This window comes from Megascapheus bottae, chromosome 37 (assembly GCF_031878675.1).
Source record: "Megascapheus bottae isolate mThoBot1 chromosome 37, mThoBot2.hap1, whole genome shotgun sequence".
Taxonomy (NCBI): domain Eukaryota; kingdom Metazoa; phylum Chordata; class Mammalia; order Rodentia; family Geomyidae; genus Megascapheus; species Megascapheus bottae.
The window spans coordinates 2,161,485-2,176,870 of NC_143545.1; the positions used below are offsets into that span (position 1 = coordinate 2,161,485).

The 15,386-nt window shown below is 58.5% G+C and overlaps 2 protein-coding genes across 2 annotated transcripts; both read left to right on the forward strand.

Moving 5' to 3' along the window:
• Lrrc23 (leucine rich repeat containing 23) lies at positions 1–4,292 on the forward strand. Its single transcript, XM_090325110.1, has 8 exons — positions 1–116; positions 751–932; positions 1,225–1,334; positions 1,537–1,790; positions 2,093–2,223; positions 3,015–3,151; positions 3,619–3,904; positions 4,191–4,292. Exons 2-7 carry the CDS (start codon positions 798–800, stop codon positions 3,890–3,892), a joined length of 1,041 nt encoding a protein of 346 aa, XP_090181236.1. The 5' UTR covers positions 1–116; positions 751–797; the 3' UTR covers positions 3,893–3,904; positions 4,191–4,292.
• Positions 4,293–4,847: 555 nt separating this feature from the next.
• Positions 4,848–12,494, forward strand: Eno2 (enolase 2). The gene is made up of 12 exons (XM_090325106.1): positions 4,848–4,892; positions 5,796–5,895; positions 6,465–6,560; positions 6,719–6,777; positions 7,348–7,417; positions 7,842–7,975; positions 8,244–8,466; positions 9,425–9,622; positions 10,426–10,627; positions 10,720–10,828; positions 11,292–11,350; positions 11,760–12,494. The coding sequence occupies exons 2-12, from the start codon at positions 5,811–5,813 to the stop codon at positions 11,827–11,829; spliced, it is 1,305 nt and encodes a 434-aa protein (XP_090181232.1). The 5' UTR covers positions 4,848–4,892; positions 5,796–5,810; the 3' UTR covers positions 11,830–12,494.
• The last annotated feature ends 2,892 nt before the right edge of the window (positions 12,495–15,386 follow it).

Below are 15,386 nucleotides of genomic sequence, written 5' to 3' on the forward strand. Positions count from 1 at the left end.
CACACCAGTGTCCCAGATCGCTTGCAAATCCCCCTGAGGACCAGGGCCGCCCCGATTCTGCTCCACTGGGGTCTCCAGCCCTCCTCCCCCCCACTTCTGTGCAACGTGGGGACTGGGTGGGCTCATGTCTCCCACCCAGGGGGGAGGGGGGGAAGTCAGGGAAATGGGGCCCAAGCCAGGATGCAGAGGCAGCATGAAGGTGGTAGGGGTGTGATGTGGAGGAGGAGGATGAGGAGGAGGATGAGGAGGAGGAGGAGGAAGAAGTAGTGGTAGAGGAGAGTGAAGGAGGGGGTTGGCTTCAGAAGGCAGTGTGTGGGTTTCAGGACCCAGAGTTGCAGATCCCTAGAAAAGGCTGGAGGCCGGAGAAAGCACCCTAAAAGAAGAGGGGTCCTTGATGGAAAGTGAGAAGGTAGAGTGCCAGGCCACAGTGGTGCCCGCCCGCCTCGGCATCCCAGCTCCTCAGAAGTCTGCCATCTGAGGACGGATGTTCGAAGCCAACCCAGGCAGGAAAGTCCATGAGACTCCATGCCCCCCAAAAAAAAAATCAGCTGGAAGTGGGAGGTCAGGAGGTAGAGCGCCAGCCTTGAGCAAAAAGGTCCAGGGAGAGCACCCGGGCTCTGGGTTCAAGTCCTAGGACTGGCACACCCGAAAAGGAAGTAGAAGTTGGAAGTCGGAAGAGACTTCCTGAGGTCAGGCACGGTGGAAGGGAAGGATCTGAGCGGTGATGGAAACCAAGATCATCTTTCTCAGGAGGACTGAGTTGACTCGGGCTCCAGAACTTTCCCTTGGGGACAAACATGTCCGACGAAGACGATGATCTGGAAGACTTTGAGGCCGACCAGGATGATCTGGAGAAAGATGATGATGAGAAGGAGACGGAGGAGGACGAATCTGAGGACTTGAAGAAGGAGAGTGAAGAGTTCTCCGAGGAAGTAAGACCCTGGGAAGGGACGTCCCCCTCCCCCAATGGCCGGGGTGCTGAGGGGGGAGGGGGGCTGTTTCATGCCTGTCATCCCAGCTCCTCAGCAGGCTGAGATCTGAGGATCACAGGTCAGAACCATCCCAGACAGGAAGTCCAGTAAGCCACACACACACAAAGAAGGAGCAGCTCAGGGACAGCGCCCAGGCCCTGAGTTCGAGTCCCGGGACTGGCACAAAAGCAAACTGAATGGACTGACGGTGGGCGGGGAGAGGGGTGGCTTCTCATGCAACCTCCTGTTCTAGTGGGTTCCGACTCCTCTGACGGAGGCCTTGATGAAGGAAGGCCTCTCTTTGCTGTGTAAGACGGGCAGTGGACTGGCTCACGCTTACGTTAAGCTGGAGGTGAAAGACAGGTGCGTATCTGGGGGTTCAGAGGAGGATTGGGGGGGAACTTTGAAGCTCTCCTCATCTGCTTTCTCTCATGGGCTTGCTTGTGGGCTTTGCACCTTGATCCTCACATCTAAGCCTCTCCTGAGGAGCTGGGAGAATACTCAGGCCAGTGGGTGCCGGGTTCGAGTCCCCAAGCCGGCTCTTTCTCCCTCCGCCTTCCCCCAGGGACCTGACGGATATTAACCTGCTACGTTCCTACATCCACCTGCGCTACGTGGACATCTCGGAGAACCATCTGGTCGACCTGTCCCCGCTCAACGCGCTCACTCACCTGCTGTGGCTCAAGGCCGACAACAACCAGCTGCGCAGTGCCCGTCTCACCGAGCTGCCCTACCTGCAGACGGCCAGCTTCGCCTACAACCAGATCACAGACACCGAGGGCATCGCCCACCCTCGCTTGGGCAGCCTGGACCTCAAAGGTCCCTCCCCTTCCCCTCTTCCATCTCCCTCCTTCCTTCCTTTTGCCAGTCCTGGGATTTGAACTCAGGGCCTGAGCACTGTCCTTGAGCTTCTTTGGCTCAAGGCTAGCCCTCTACCAGTAGAGCCACAGCACCACTTTTGTTTCTGGTGGTTCATTCTAGAGAAAAGAGTCTCACAGGCTTTCCTGTCCGGGGCTGGCTTTGAACGGAGGTCCTCAAGTCTCAGCCTCCTGTGTTACTGGGATTCAAGGCATAACCACCGGAGCTGAAGGCTTCATGCTTCTTATCCTCCATCTCCCAAGGGAACCAAATTCGCCAGGTGATGGGTCTGGACCCACAAAAGTTGAGCAATCTGCACACCCTGGAACTTCGGGGGAACCAGCTAGAAAGCACGATTGGAATTGACCTACCCAAGCTGAAGAATCTTTTCCTGGTAGGTTGTTGGTCTGGCCAGGTGGTGTGGGGATTGGACCCTGTCTGGGTTCTAGAAACCTCTGCTGCTGACATTACCACGGTGACAATGAGATAAGACCCGAAGGATTGGAGATTCGAGATTCAAACAGCCGTCCCAGCCTATTGTGTCAACTACTCAGAAAGCTGATGAGATCTGAGGATGGCAGTTCAAAGCCAGCCTGGGCAGGAAAGACAGGGAGACTGGGATCAGAAGCAGAAATAAAAAGCCAGAAGTGGCGCCTGTGGCTCAAGTGGGAGTGAAAAAGCTCAGGGATAAAGAGCCAGGACGGGAGTTCAAGCCCCAGAATCACCAGATCAGTGCACATGCATGTCTCCCCCTCCTCTTTCTCATGACCCTGGCTTCAGCGTGTGTGTGTGTGTGTGTGTGTGTGTGTGTGTGTGTGTGTGTACACTTACTCGCCGGGGATTAGGGCTGGAACTCAGGACCTTAAACTCTCACTGGACTTGTTTTTCCTTTTCTTTTTTCTTTTTCCTGGTCAGGACTTGAACCCAGGGCCCGAGCACTGTCCGTGAGCCTCTCTGTGCTCCAGGCTTAGCGCACTTGAGCCACAGCCCCATTTCCGGCTGTTTCTGTCATTTATGGGAGATAAAGAGTAGGATGGGCTTTCTTCCTTGCCCAGGCTGGCTTTGAACTGTGCTCTCAGCCTCGGAAGAGCTGGGATTCTAAGTAGGAGCAGCAGCGCCCGGCTGGTTCTCTTCCATTCCTCCTTCCTCTGTCTCCACTCATCCCGTCCGTGTCTCCCCCTCCAGGCTCAGAACATGCTGAAGAAGGTAGAGGGACTGGAGAATCTGAGCAGCCTCACCACACTCCATCTTCGAGACAATCAGATAAGCACTCTGAGTGGCTTCTCCAAACAGATGAAATCGCTGCAGTACCTCAACTTGAGGTACGTGCTTATTCCTAGCTTCGACCAGTGCTTGACGGCTAGGAACCGGGGGCTTGAACCCAGGGCCTTGTCTTCTCTCTCTTGGCTTTCTCACTCAAGGGTGGCACTCGATCACTAGCTTTCTGCCGGGGAGGGGATCAAGACTCTCACACACCTTCCTAGCTCAAGACCTAGCAGGCCTTGCACTGTGTTGAAAGCAGCTATTAGAATGAAACGCCCAGGGCCGGGAGTGTGGCCTAGTGGTTAAAGTGCTTGCCCAGCAGGCACAAAGACCCGGGTTCGATTCCTTGGACATAGAAGAAAGCCAGAAATGGTGCTGAGGCTCAAGTGGTAGAGCTCCAGCCTTGAGGAAGCCCAAGGACAGCGCTCAGGCCCCGAGCTCAAGCCCCACGCAGGCCGGGCAGGGTGGCGCAGCCCCCGACCCGGCCCGGGGCCGCGGGGTGAGCCGGCGCCCTGCGTGCGCGCAGGGGCAACGCGGTGGCGGACCTGGCGGAGCTGGCCAAGCTGCGGGAGCTGCCCACGCTGCGCGCCCTGGTGCTGATGGAGAACCCGTGCGCGGACGAGACGGACTACCGGCAGGAGGCCCTGGTGCAGGTGGCGCACCTGGAGCGGCTGGACAAGGACTTCTACGAGGAGGAGGAGCGCTCGGAGGCCGAGGAGATCCGCCAGAGGCTGCGGGAGGAGCAGGAGCCCGAGCCCGAGGCGGACAACGAGCAGGACCCGGAGCTGCCCGCGGCCTAGCCGGCCGGGGAGGTGGGCACTGGGCACCCGGGGCGCTGTCCTCCCTCCCCCCGCTCCGGGCTGGCGCTCGACCTCTGGAACCAAGGCACCCTGAGGGGTGTGGGGCGGGGAGAGTCTCGGGAGCTTTGCCGCCCGGGGTTGGCTTTGCACCGTGGATCCTCAGGACCTCTGCCTGCTGAGGAGCCACGGGGGGGTTGGGAGGATAGGGATGGGAGGCCGGGGGAGGGAGGATGGGGATGGGAGGCCCGGGCGGGCGCTGGGAGGCACAGAGGCTCCACCCGCGCGCTTTCTCCTCCAGGACGCCCGTGGACCGGCTGGGGACCCCGCGCTGGACGCCACCACCGTCCACTGCCCAGGGCTGGGCTGGAGGCCCTGAGGGGGCGGGGCCAGCGGGAGGGAGGGGCGGGGCAGCGGGGAGGGGCGGGGCCATCAGGAGGCGTGGCACGGTCAGCGGTGGGGATGGGCGTGGCCATCGGGAGGGAGGGGCGGGGCCAGCGGGGAGGGGCGTGGTCAGCGGGAGGAGGGAGGGGCGGGGCCAGCGGGAGGGAGGGGCGGGGCCATCAGGAGGCGTGGCACGGTCAGCGGTGGGGATGGGCGTGGCCATCGGGAGGGAGGGGCGTGGCCAGCGGGGAGGGGCGTGGCCAGCGGGAGGAGGGAGGGGCGGGGCCAGCGGGAGGGAGGGGGCGGGCGGGGGGCTCAGGGACCACTGGGTTTTCAAATAAAGAGACATTTTTGGTACTTGTGAGTCCGATGGCGTCTGCGGGGCGCGGCGCGCCCTCCCTCTTCCTCCTCTCCCCCCTTTTCCGTCCCCGCCCCACCCCCTCTACGTGCGGCAGCTCCTGACTCACCGGGTTGGGGTCACGTGCGCGCCGGGCCGCAGGCTCCGCCCCTCCCCTCCCCCTCCTCTCCCTCCTCCCCCTCCCCCTCCTCGGATCCCAGCGCCGCCGCCGCCGCCGCCGCCGCCGCCGCCGCCGCCACTGGCCGAGTCTGCAGCCCCGAGGTGAAGCCCCGGCCCGCGACGCTGCGCACCTGCCCGGATCCCGCCCCGGATCCACACCCCCGGATCCCCATCCCCGGATCCCCCCATCCCCTACATCCCACCCCGGACCTCCACCCCGCACCCCATCCCCGGATCCCCCCCATGCATCCCACCCCGCACCCCCATCCCTGGATCCCCCCATGCATCCCACCCCGGTATCCCATCCCCTGTATCCCACCCCACACCTCCATCCCCGGATCCCCCCCATGCATCCCACCCCGGCCCCCCATCCCCGGTACTCCCGGTTCTCCATCCCCGGCCCCCATCCTCAGCCCCCACCCGGAACCCATCCCCTGCATCCCATCCCCGGTACCTCGTCCCCCGGCCCCCCACCCCGCGCTCAGCCCTCCCAGCGGAGACCCCCTCCCCCTCCCCCCTTCTCCCCGGATCGCTCCCCGCGCCCCCCTCCGGCCTTGCACTGCCCCCCTCCCCGACTTCTCCTCGCCGCGGAGGGGGGGAGGGGGGACCCCGACTCCAGGTGGGGGGGCGGCGCCCTGGACCGGGTCCACTCTGGAGGGGGGGTGGGTTTGGGGCGTCTGGGTCGCGGGGTGGGATTGGGGGGAGGGGGGCCCGGGCCCTGCGGCCCCGCCTTCCTCACTGCGGCGTTCTTCGGGCTCAGCCTGGGGTGCCCCGCCCCCACTGCAGTGTTTCCCCCCCCTTCTCACCGCTTTGACCTTCGGGGGGGGGAGCCCCTCTACCGAACGCGGCCGGCGCTCCCCGCCTCCGCCCGCCCGCGGGCCCGCAGCGGCAGGCCCCGCCCACCGCCCTCAGGCCCCGCCCCGCGCCCAGGCCCCGCCCCGCAGGCCCCGCCCCGCGCCCAGGCCCCGCCCCGCGGGCCTCTGACATTTCTCCTCTCCTCCCAAGGAGAGCCCAGCCATCATGTCCATACAGAAAATCTGGGCCCGGGAGATCCTGGACTCCCGTGGCAACCCCACGGTGGAGGTGGACCTGCACACCGCCAAGGGTGAGGGACGCCGGGGACCTGCGTTGATGAGTCGGGCCTGGCTTGTTGGGGGTAGGGTGGGGTATTGGGGTGGCGCGCTGGGCCAGGGTTACCAAGGATGGATCTGGGGTGGCAGAGCCAGGCGAGGTGGGTCTGGGTGCCAGGGTACGTGTGACACGACCTGCCTCTGCCTGTCATGCCCGTGCGTGGGGTTCGCTGCCTGGCATAGCTTTGTGTCTATGGCTTCCCACTCGTGCCTGGGGTGCCTCAGATGGCTGGGCGAGGGGGCTGCTGCTCTGTGTGTGGTACAGGGGGGGAACGGCTGGCACTCCTGCAATCCCAGCTCCTCAGGAGGCTTGAGAGCTGAGGCAAGGAAGTCCTTGAGATTCTCACCTCCAATGAGCCAGCAAAAAGCAGGACAATGGAACTGTGGTTCAAGTGGTAGAGCACTAGCCTGGCAAAGAAAAGGAACAACGACAACAACAAAAGGCAAAAGATAGTGCTCAGGTCCTGAGTTCAAATCCCAGTACTAGCACCAGGAGACACTGCCCTAGTCTGTGTTACCTTCCTCCTGCCTCGTCTTCTCTCAGGTCTGTTCCGAGCTGCTGTTCCCAGCGGAGCCTCCACGGGCATCTACGAAGCCCTGGAGTTAAGAGATGGAGATAAACAGAGATACTTAGGCAAAGGTGGGCACCTTTCACTTTGCCAGCCTGTGCCATCCCTCAGCCTTCTTCTCCCCGCCCAGCCCTCCCTTGGCCTGTTTTTCTCCCTCCTCCCCTTTTCTCTCTGAACCCACCCTGCGTGGCCCTGGCCTAGTCTTAGTGATTCTTTTTCCTCTCCCTAGGTGTCCTGAAAGCCGTGGATCATATTAATACCACCCTGGCACCAGCTCTCATTAGCTCAGTAAGAACCTGTTTTGGTCTTTTGGCTTGGGAAGGAAGACAGAGGGAGAAAGTTTTCTCTTTCAAGAATCATGGTTAAGTTACACTTGCTCTCTGAGAGTTCAAGTCCTGGTCCAGTACCTGAGGCTCAACAGCTGGAATCCCAGCCACTCAGGAGTGTGAGATTTGAGGATCACAGTGGGAAGACAACTCAGGCTGCATGACACTCTTTTTTCCAATGAATCACCAAGAAAAGACCATTTAAAAAGCCAGAAGTGGGGGCCCAGGGCATGGCCTAGGGGTAGATTGCTTCACTAGCATGAATGAAGACCGGGGTTCCATTCTTTAGTATCACATACACAGAAAAAAGCCAGAAGTGGGGCTGTGGCTCAAGTGGTAGAGCACCAGCCTTGAGCAAAAAACAAAAGCTCAGGGACAGAGTTAAACACCCAAGGATGGCAAAAAGAAAAACAAAGTTGACATTGCACTGCTGCAGGAGCCTGTGGGAGGCTGTGTGTTTGGGGGTACGGGGTCCCCTTCCTTAGAGCGCAGTCTCTGGCCCAGCCCTGGGTGATGGAAATCCTGTCAACAGGGTATTTCGGTGGTGGACCAAGAAAAACTGGACAATTTGATGTTGGAGTTAGACGGGACAGAGAACAAATGTAAGTAGGGGCGGGGCCAAGTGGGTGTGGTGGGCGTGGCCTGATATGTGGGCGTGGTTTGCAGTGGGCGGGGCCTCCTCTTGAGTGACTTCCCTGGACCCTGGGTAGGAACTGAGCTGAGTGTGGTAGCACACGCCTGTAATCCAGGCTGAGATGGGAGGATCCGGGTTCAAAGCCAGATGGGGACAGAAGTCCCTGAGACTCTTCTCTGCCCAAGTTAGCCAGCCAAAAGCCTGAGATGGAGCTGTGGTTCAAGTGGTAAGAGCATTAGCCTGGAGCACGTAAGCCAAGTCACAGCATAAGGCTCTGAGTTCAAGTCCCCAGTTCTTCTCTTTGGCCAGATCTTCCAGGGGAAAACTGATGATGGATGGAGGAGGGTTGGAATGGAGAGGAGACTTTTTTGTTTTTTTCTCCTCTCTCTCAGCCAAGTTTGGGGCCAATGCAATCCTGGGGGTATCCCTGGCTGTGTGCAAAGCTGGGGCAGCTGAACGAGAACTGCCCCTCTACAGACACATCGCCCAGCTGGCCGGAAACTCCGATCTCATCCTGCCTGTACCGGTGAGCCCCAGTGGAAGGGTCCGTGGATGGGAGTCTGGGCTCTGGGGCACACGCCTGTCACCCCAGCTCCTAAGGAGGCTGAGGTGTGAGGATGGCTGCTTCAAGCCAGTCCCAGGAAGATCTCCAAATCAATCAATCAATCAAAAAGGGGGACTGGAGCTGTGGTTCAAGTGGTAGAGCGCCAGCCTTGAGCACAAAAAGCTCCAGGACAGAGTCCAGAGGGTGGCAGGGGTGGGGGGGACCTTTCTGTCCATCTGTGGATTCTCAGGCCTTCAATGTGATCAACGGTGGATCCCACGCTGGGAACAAACTGGCTATGCAGGAGTTTATGATTCTGCCCGTGGGTGCTGAGAGCTTCCGGGATGCCATGCGCCTCGGGGCAGAGGTATACCACACGCTCAAGGGGGTCATCAAAGACAAGTATGGCAAAGATGCCACCAACGTGGGGGACGAGGGCGGCTTTGCCCCCAACATCCTGGAAAACAGTGAAGGTGAGGCCCACTGGAGACCTCTGGTCTCTTATCCCGGGTTAACTTAAAGAGGGGTTCCCCCACTGCCTGGGGCCTCGGGTAGGGGGGGTAGAGGGTCCTTGAATTCTTACAAACTCCCAACAACTCAGGGCTGGGCCTGTCATCTCAGCTACTCGAGAGGCTGAGATAAAGCCAAGGGAAAGCATCCCGGTCCTGAGTTCAAGTCCCAAGGCTGTCACACACACACACACACACACAGAGATCAGAGCGCTGGTGGCTCTCACCTGTAATCCTAGCTGTCAGCTCTGACCCAGAAAAACCACAGGGACACACACACACTTACAGTCATACAGAACAAAGGGACGTTGTATTGCCCGCAAAGTCACTGAGAAGGCCACTGTCTCACAGGGAGGAGGAAAAAGGGCCTGCCTTTGTCTCAAGTGACTGCTTTATCATCTGTGGGGTGCAGGGAGGAGGCCGTGTTAGGAGGCAGGAACATGGGGTAGACTTGTGGGCTCAGGGCTTCTTCGTGGCAGGCTAGGAATTACAGCAGTTGCCTAAGCAGTAGATAAGAGATTCTGGACCTGCTCATATCTGAAGGCAGATTTACAGAATTGTAGCTTCCTGGATGCAGTGTTATCTCAAGGTAAAGGGGGGCGGTGGAGGCCAATTATTGAATGCTAGGGGTGCTTACAAGAACATGGTATGCTATGGAAAACAACCTATGGCCCGAACACTACTCAGGAGGCTGAGATCTGAGGATCACAGTTCAAGGCCATCCTAGCCAGGAAAGTCTGTGTAAGATTTTTTTTTCCCCCTGCCAATCCTAGGTCTTGAACTCAGGGCCTGAGCACTGTCCTTGGGTTTTCTCAAGGCTAGAGCTCTGCCACTTGAGCCTCAGCACCACTCGTGGCTTTGTGTGTGTGTGTGTGTGTGTGGTACTGAGGAATCGAACCCAGGGCTCTCTCCTCATCTCCAGCGCTGGAGCTGGTGAAGGAGGCCATCGACAAAGCCGGCTACACGGAGAACATTGTCATTGGCATGGATGTGGCAGCTTCCGAATTCTACCGAGATGGCAAATACGACTTGGATTTCAAGTCTCCAGCTGACCCTTCCCGCTATATCACGGGGGACCAGCTGGGGGCGCTCTACCAGGACTTTGTCAGGAATTACCCGGGTGAGAGGCCAGGGAGAGGAGGGGCTGGGTTGGGGGTAACTGAGTCAGGGGTGGGGTAAGAGGAGACTCAGGAGGATCTGGAGGACGGAGGGGGGGGCAGGGCCACTGCAAAGGTGTATCGTGTGTGAGATGCGCGTGAGATGCCTTTGATCGTGTGTGTGTGTGTGTGTGAGGTCTGGGATTAAGCTCTGTCCCTGAGCGTTTGTGCTCAAGGCTGGCGTGCTGCCATTTGAGCCACACCTCCATTTCTGGTTTTCTGGTGGTTCACGGAAGAGGAGAGTCTCATGAACTTTTCCCGCCCAGGCTGGTTTTGAACCGTGATCCTCAGCTCTCAGCCTCCTGTGTAGCTGAGAGGACAGGCGTGAACCACCGGCACCTGGTTTATTTTAATTGATTTATTTGTGTCCTTTTTCTTTCTTTTTTTTTTTTAAAATTTTTTTTTTTTGTGTGTGTGCTGGTCCTGGGTCTTGAACTCAGGGCCTGAGCACTGTCCTTGGGCTTTCTCAAGGCTGGAGCTCTACCACTTGAGCCACAGCACCACTTCCAGCTTTTTTCTATGTATGTGGTACCGTGGAATCGAACCCCGGTCTTTGTGGATGCTAGGCCAGCACTCTACCATGAGGCCAGTCCCTGGATCTTTTGAGCTCAAGACTGGCCTTCCCTCCATTTCCAACTTTTTGGAAGTGAATGGGAGCTAAGAGTCTCATAGACTTTTCCTGGCCTCAAGCTCCGATCCTCACCCCTCAGCCTCCGGCATAGCTAAGATGACCAAGTAACCGCTCCCTTCTGTGGTCTCTCCACAGTGGTTTCCATCGAGGATCCATTTGACCAGGACGACTGGCCAGCCTGGTCCAAGTTCACGGCTAACGGGGGGATCCAGGTGGTCGGGGACGACCTGACCGTCACCAACCCTAAGCGCATCGAGCGGGCGGTGGAGGAGAAGGCGTGTAACTGCCTGTTGCTTAAGGTCAACCAGATTGGCTCTGTCACCGAGGCCATTCAGGCGTGAGTGACACTGGGGAGCCGGGACTGAGGGTGGAGGGGCGTCGGCAGGGAAAGGGGGAGGGGCTGGGTCCATTGTCGGTGTGTGGACGCAGGTGCAAGCTGGCGCAGGAGAACGGCTGGGGCGTCATGGTGAGCCACCGCTCAGGGGAAACTGAGGACACCTTCATTGCCGACCTGGTGGTGGGACTCTGCACAGGCCAGGTGAGTTGGGGTGATCCTTGTGGGGTGCCCGCTTCCAGTTTCTGGTACGTCCGGGTTTTGGGGGGTGGGGGAGTGCTCAGGAGGCTGAGATCTGAGGATCGCAGTTCAAAGCCAGCCTGGGTAGGAAATTCCATGAGACTTTTATCTCCAGTGAACCACCAGAAAACTGGGAGCGGAGCTGTGGCTCAAGTGGTAGAGCGCCAGCCTTGAGTGGAAGCTCAGGGACAGCGCCCAAGGCCCTGAGTTCAAGCCCCACCACTGACAAAAGAAATGGCAGTATTTAGACATACCAGCACGAATAAATACAGTATACGATGAAAGGTTTGAGGGAGGGGTGACTGCAGGGGGTAGAACAAGGTGGTCTGAGAAGTTCTGAGTTCAAATCCCAGTGCCGATGGAAGAGTTTCCTTTCTGGAGGTGGAGGCTTCTCGGCTTAAGCTGCGTGGGTTTGGGAATATTTCAGATTAAGACTGGTGCCCCCTGCCGCTCGGAACGCCTGGCCAAGTACAATCAGCTGATGAGGTGAGGGGGTCTCGGTGGGTGGGGGCTCCAGTCCCTTCCCATGATCAGGGACCCCCTGGGTTTGTCAGATGGGGTGACTGATGGCGAGAGAGGAGCAGGTTTCTCGGGAAGCCAGAGTCCTTAGAGCAGGGCTGCAAATCACGGAGAAAGCTGGTGCTCGTAGGGCACGCCTGTAATCCCGGCCTGAAGGCTGAGATCACGAGGGTCGTGGTTCTGAGCCAGTCCAGGCGGAACAGCGCTGGAGACTCTGATCTCCAAGGAAGCCCCCGAAAGCCTGACGTGGAGCTGTGGCTCAGGTGGTAGAACGCCAGCCTTGAGAGGAAAAGCCCAGGGGCAGCTTCCTGGGCCCTGAGTTCAAGTCCCGAGCCTTGGCTTTCTCTTAACGCGTGTCTTTTCCGTCTCATCTCAGAATTGAAGAGGAGCTTGGAGGGGAAGCACGCTTCGCGGGGCACAATTTCCGTAACCCCAGTGTGCTGTGAACCCCTCCATCTTCCCGGAGCCTCCTCCTCGCTCACCCCTCGAGCCCCGGGACACCCACAAAACCCCTGACACACCCGCATCCCTCCTGCTCGGCTTTCCTCCACCCGCTCCTTCCTCTCCTCCCTCCCTGGAGACACCAGAAATGAGAATGTGGGTTTGAGGGTGCCCCCACCCCAGCAGAGCGAGCTGTGTGGGCCTGAGCCCCCCATTTTTGTGGTTTTTTTTTAAGTCCTTCCTCTCCTCGTCTTCCACCATGTTGTAGCTGAACCACAAATGGGCTTGGGTTGGAGTTGCCGGTGGCAAGCTGTTATTATTATTATTATTATTATTTATTTATTTATTTATTTCTCATGCCTCCACCCTGCCTGTCATTTTTTTTTCCTCCCATGATCCTTCAGGCCTCACACCCGGGCCTGACTTTGAGACTATGCATTTAGGTAGGGGTGCAGTTCACATGAGTTGGGGTTCAGGGTAATGAAAAAAAAAAAAAAAAAGAAAGAGCCTTAAGCATTCCTTCTGTGGTAGGCCCAGATGGAAACCTGGGTGGGTCCAGAGTTGGGGCTGTGTCTGGGGGGGACACCCCCCCCAAATCCCACCCTCCCCCCTTGCTTTCTCCAGCTGTGGCAATCGATCAGTGCCGCCATTAAAGTCTGAATCACTGCAACGTGGGTCTGAGGCGTTTCTTGGGCCTGGTGAAAGTGGACGGCATTGGGGAGGGGCGTGGCCAAATCGAGGGTGGTTGAGCCTGCCTGTAATCCCAGCTACTCAGGAGGTGGAAATAGGAGGATCGTGGTTCAAAGTGAGTTCAGGGAAGGAGAATCTATGAAGCTCATGATCTCCCATGAAGCAGCAAAACAACAACAACAAAAAAAAACAAAAAATGACAGAAGTACAGCCAAGGCTCAAGTGGTAGAGCGCCAGTTGGGACAGAAACCAGGCCCTGAGTTCAAGTCCCAGGCCTGGCAGAAAAGAAAAGAAAGAAAAAGAGGTGGCCGAGTGGGGCGCTGTGGTGGGGATCCCTTCCAGCGCTCCCGTGAGTAGAGACTTCTTTTTCGATTGTGCCAGGCTCGGGGCTTGAACTCAAGGCCTGTGTCGTTTTATTTTATTGCTCAAGACTGGGTGCTCTACCACTTGAGCCACAGCTCCACGTTGGGCTTTATTGGAGATTAAAGAGTCTCATTCGTGGACTTTACGTCCCAGGTTGGCTTTGAACCGCAATCTTCAGCCTCCTGATGCCCAGCTAGAAAAACTCTTCGGGTTGAGGAGTCCTTGTGTGGGAACTGTGTGTGTATTGGCGGGGGATGTGTTTAGAGGGGGCCCGAAGCAAGGCCTCGCCCACAAAACTGGCTGGGTTATGGAGCGGGGTGTGGAGGGGTGAAGAACGAGGAGGAGGGGATTCTGGGGAAACAGAGTCCTGCCGCGAAGGCAGGATTCAAGACCTGAGCTCAGGGGACCCTGCGTAGCTAGACTGTGGGAGGGCGCCAGCAGGTTCGAGAAGATTCTAGAACTCATCAACGCTTATGGGGACTGAGGTTTGAGGTGGCTCAACCCAGGGGACACTCTGGGTCAGACAGACAGGCAGACAGACACACAGGCAGGCAGGCAGGCAGGCAGGCAGACAGGCAGGCAGACAGACAGACAAGCAGGCAGGCCGGCAGACAGACAGACACGCAGGCAGACAGACACACACATACAGCCAGGCAGGCAGGCAGGCAGACAGACAGGCAGGCAGACAGGCAGGCAGGCAGGCAGGCAGATAGACAGACAGGCAGGCAAGCAGATAGACAGGCAGGCAGGCAGGCAGACAGACAGACAGACAAGTAGGCAGGCAGACAGACAGACATACAAGCAGGCAGACAGACAGACAGGCAGGCAGGCAGGGAGGCAGGCAGGCAGACAGACAGACTAGCAGGGAGGCACACAGACAGACAGACACACAGACAGACAAGCAGCCAGGCAGGCAGGCAGACAGACTGGCAGGCAGGCAGGCAGGCAAGCAGACAGGCAGACACACAGACAGACAGGCAGGCAGACACACAGACAGGCAGACACACAGGCATGCAGACAGGCAGGCAGGCAGGCAGGCAGACAGATAGACAGACAGGCAGGCAAGCAGATAGACAGGCAGGCAGGCAAGCAGATAGACAGGCAGGCAGGCAGACAGACAAGCAGGAAGGCAGGCAGGCAGGCAGACAGACAGACAGACAGGCAGGCAGACAGGCAGGCAGGCAGGCAGACAAACAGACAGACTAGCAGGCAGGCAGACAGACAGAGACAGACAGACAGACAGGCAGGCAGGCAACAGACAGGCAGACAGACAGACTAGCAGGCAGGCAGACAGATGAGCAGGCAGGCAAGCAGATAGACAGGCAGGCTGGCAGACAGACAGACAAGCAGGCAGGCAACAGGCAGGCAGACAGAGAGGCAGGCAGACAGACAGACAGACAGACTAGCAGGCAGGCAGACAGACAGACAGATGAGCAGGCAGGCAAGCAGATAGGCAGGCAGGCAGACAGACACACAGACAGACAGGCTGACAGACAGGCTGGAGGCACAGACAGGCACTAGAGGGCGACACAGGACACCACCACCAGGGTTGGGTTCTTGAGCAACTCTTCCTCTGCGTCTCTCAGAAGATTCTGGAGCCCACCCGTCTCCTCGCTCTCCTCCGTACGCTGCTTCAGTTCCTCGGCCGCCCCTGAGTCTTCAGGGTCCGGGCGTTGGTGGCTCCTAGCTGTCCTCCCGGCGACTCAGGACGGTGAGGTCTCTGAGGATCGTGGTTCGAAGCCAGCTCCAGACAGGAAAAGTCCAGGAGACTCATACCTCCAACCAAGCAGCGAAAAACCAGACGTGGAGGCGTGGCTCGAGTGGTAGAGCGCCAGCTTTGAGTGAACAAAACTCAGGGACGGCGCTCAGGCCCCAGGCTCAAGCCCAAGGACTGGCACAAAATAACAACCAAAAAACCCCCAAACCAAAGCCCCCCAACAATCCCTTCTTGGACCATTTCTCCCCTGGACACCTTCCTTTCTATGTGGAAATCACTATTTCCCTTCTCTCCGGCACCCCTGTCTCCTTAAGGGCTCCCCACTTCTCCCTGTAGCTCTTGTTTATTCTGGGCTCCTTGATACCCCACTTCCCCCCCCCCCAGCCTGGAGCTCCCTTGAACCCCCTCCTCTCTCCCCTCCCTCCCCCAGCCCCCCCTTCCTGCAGGTACTCGTGTGTGGATTGGGTTACAGCTAGCTGAACCTCCTCTCCTCTTTCCTTTCTGTGCCGTTGCTTAGAGACCAAGAGATTGGAGGGGGGGTGGCGCTGGGGCCAGAAGAGGGAGCTGGGACCAGGGGTGACGGTGGGGTGTGAGCCCCACATAAGGCAGAACCTGCCCCAGAGACGCTCCCACCGTGCTGGCTTGTACTTAGATTGAAGATATCTAGCCATATATTTTAAAATGTTGCTCTTTGTCTTATTTTTGGGGGGCGTAGAAAACTCCCCAGGCTCTGGAATCAACACCCAACAAAAGCCAACCCAAGCAATCTGTAGCTCCTGCCCGGAATCGCAG

What these genes read in the sequence shown, in the direction of transcription:
- Lrrc23 (XM_090325110.1), top strand. Translation starts at nt 798, where the DNA reads ATGTCCGACGAAGACGATGATCTGGAAGACTTTGAGGCCGACCAGGAT. An exon ending in AAGCTGGAGGTGAAAGACAG is followed by an intron (nt 1,335 to 1,536) that starts GTGCGTATCTGG and finishes GCCTTCCCCCAG; the next exon opens with GGACCTGACGGATATTAACC. An exon ending in GGGCAGCCTGGACCTCAAAG is followed by an intron (nt 1,791 to 2,092) that starts GTCCCTCCCCTT and finishes CCATCTCCCAAG; the next exon opens with GGAACCAAATTCGCCAGGTG.
- Eno2 (XM_090325106.1), top strand. Translation starts at nt 5,811, where the DNA reads ATGTCCATACAGAAAATCTGGGCCCGGGAGATCCTGGACTCCCGTGGC. An exon ending in ATCTCATCCTGCCTGTACCG is followed by an intron (nt 7,976 to 8,243) that starts GTGAGCCCCAGT and finishes GTGGATTCTCAG; the next exon opens with GCCTTCAATGTGATCAACGG. An exon ending in CATCCTGGAAAACAGTGAAG is followed by an intron (nt 8,467 to 9,424) that starts GTGAGGCCCACT and finishes CCTCATCTCCAG; the next exon opens with CGCTGGAGCTGGTGAAGGAG.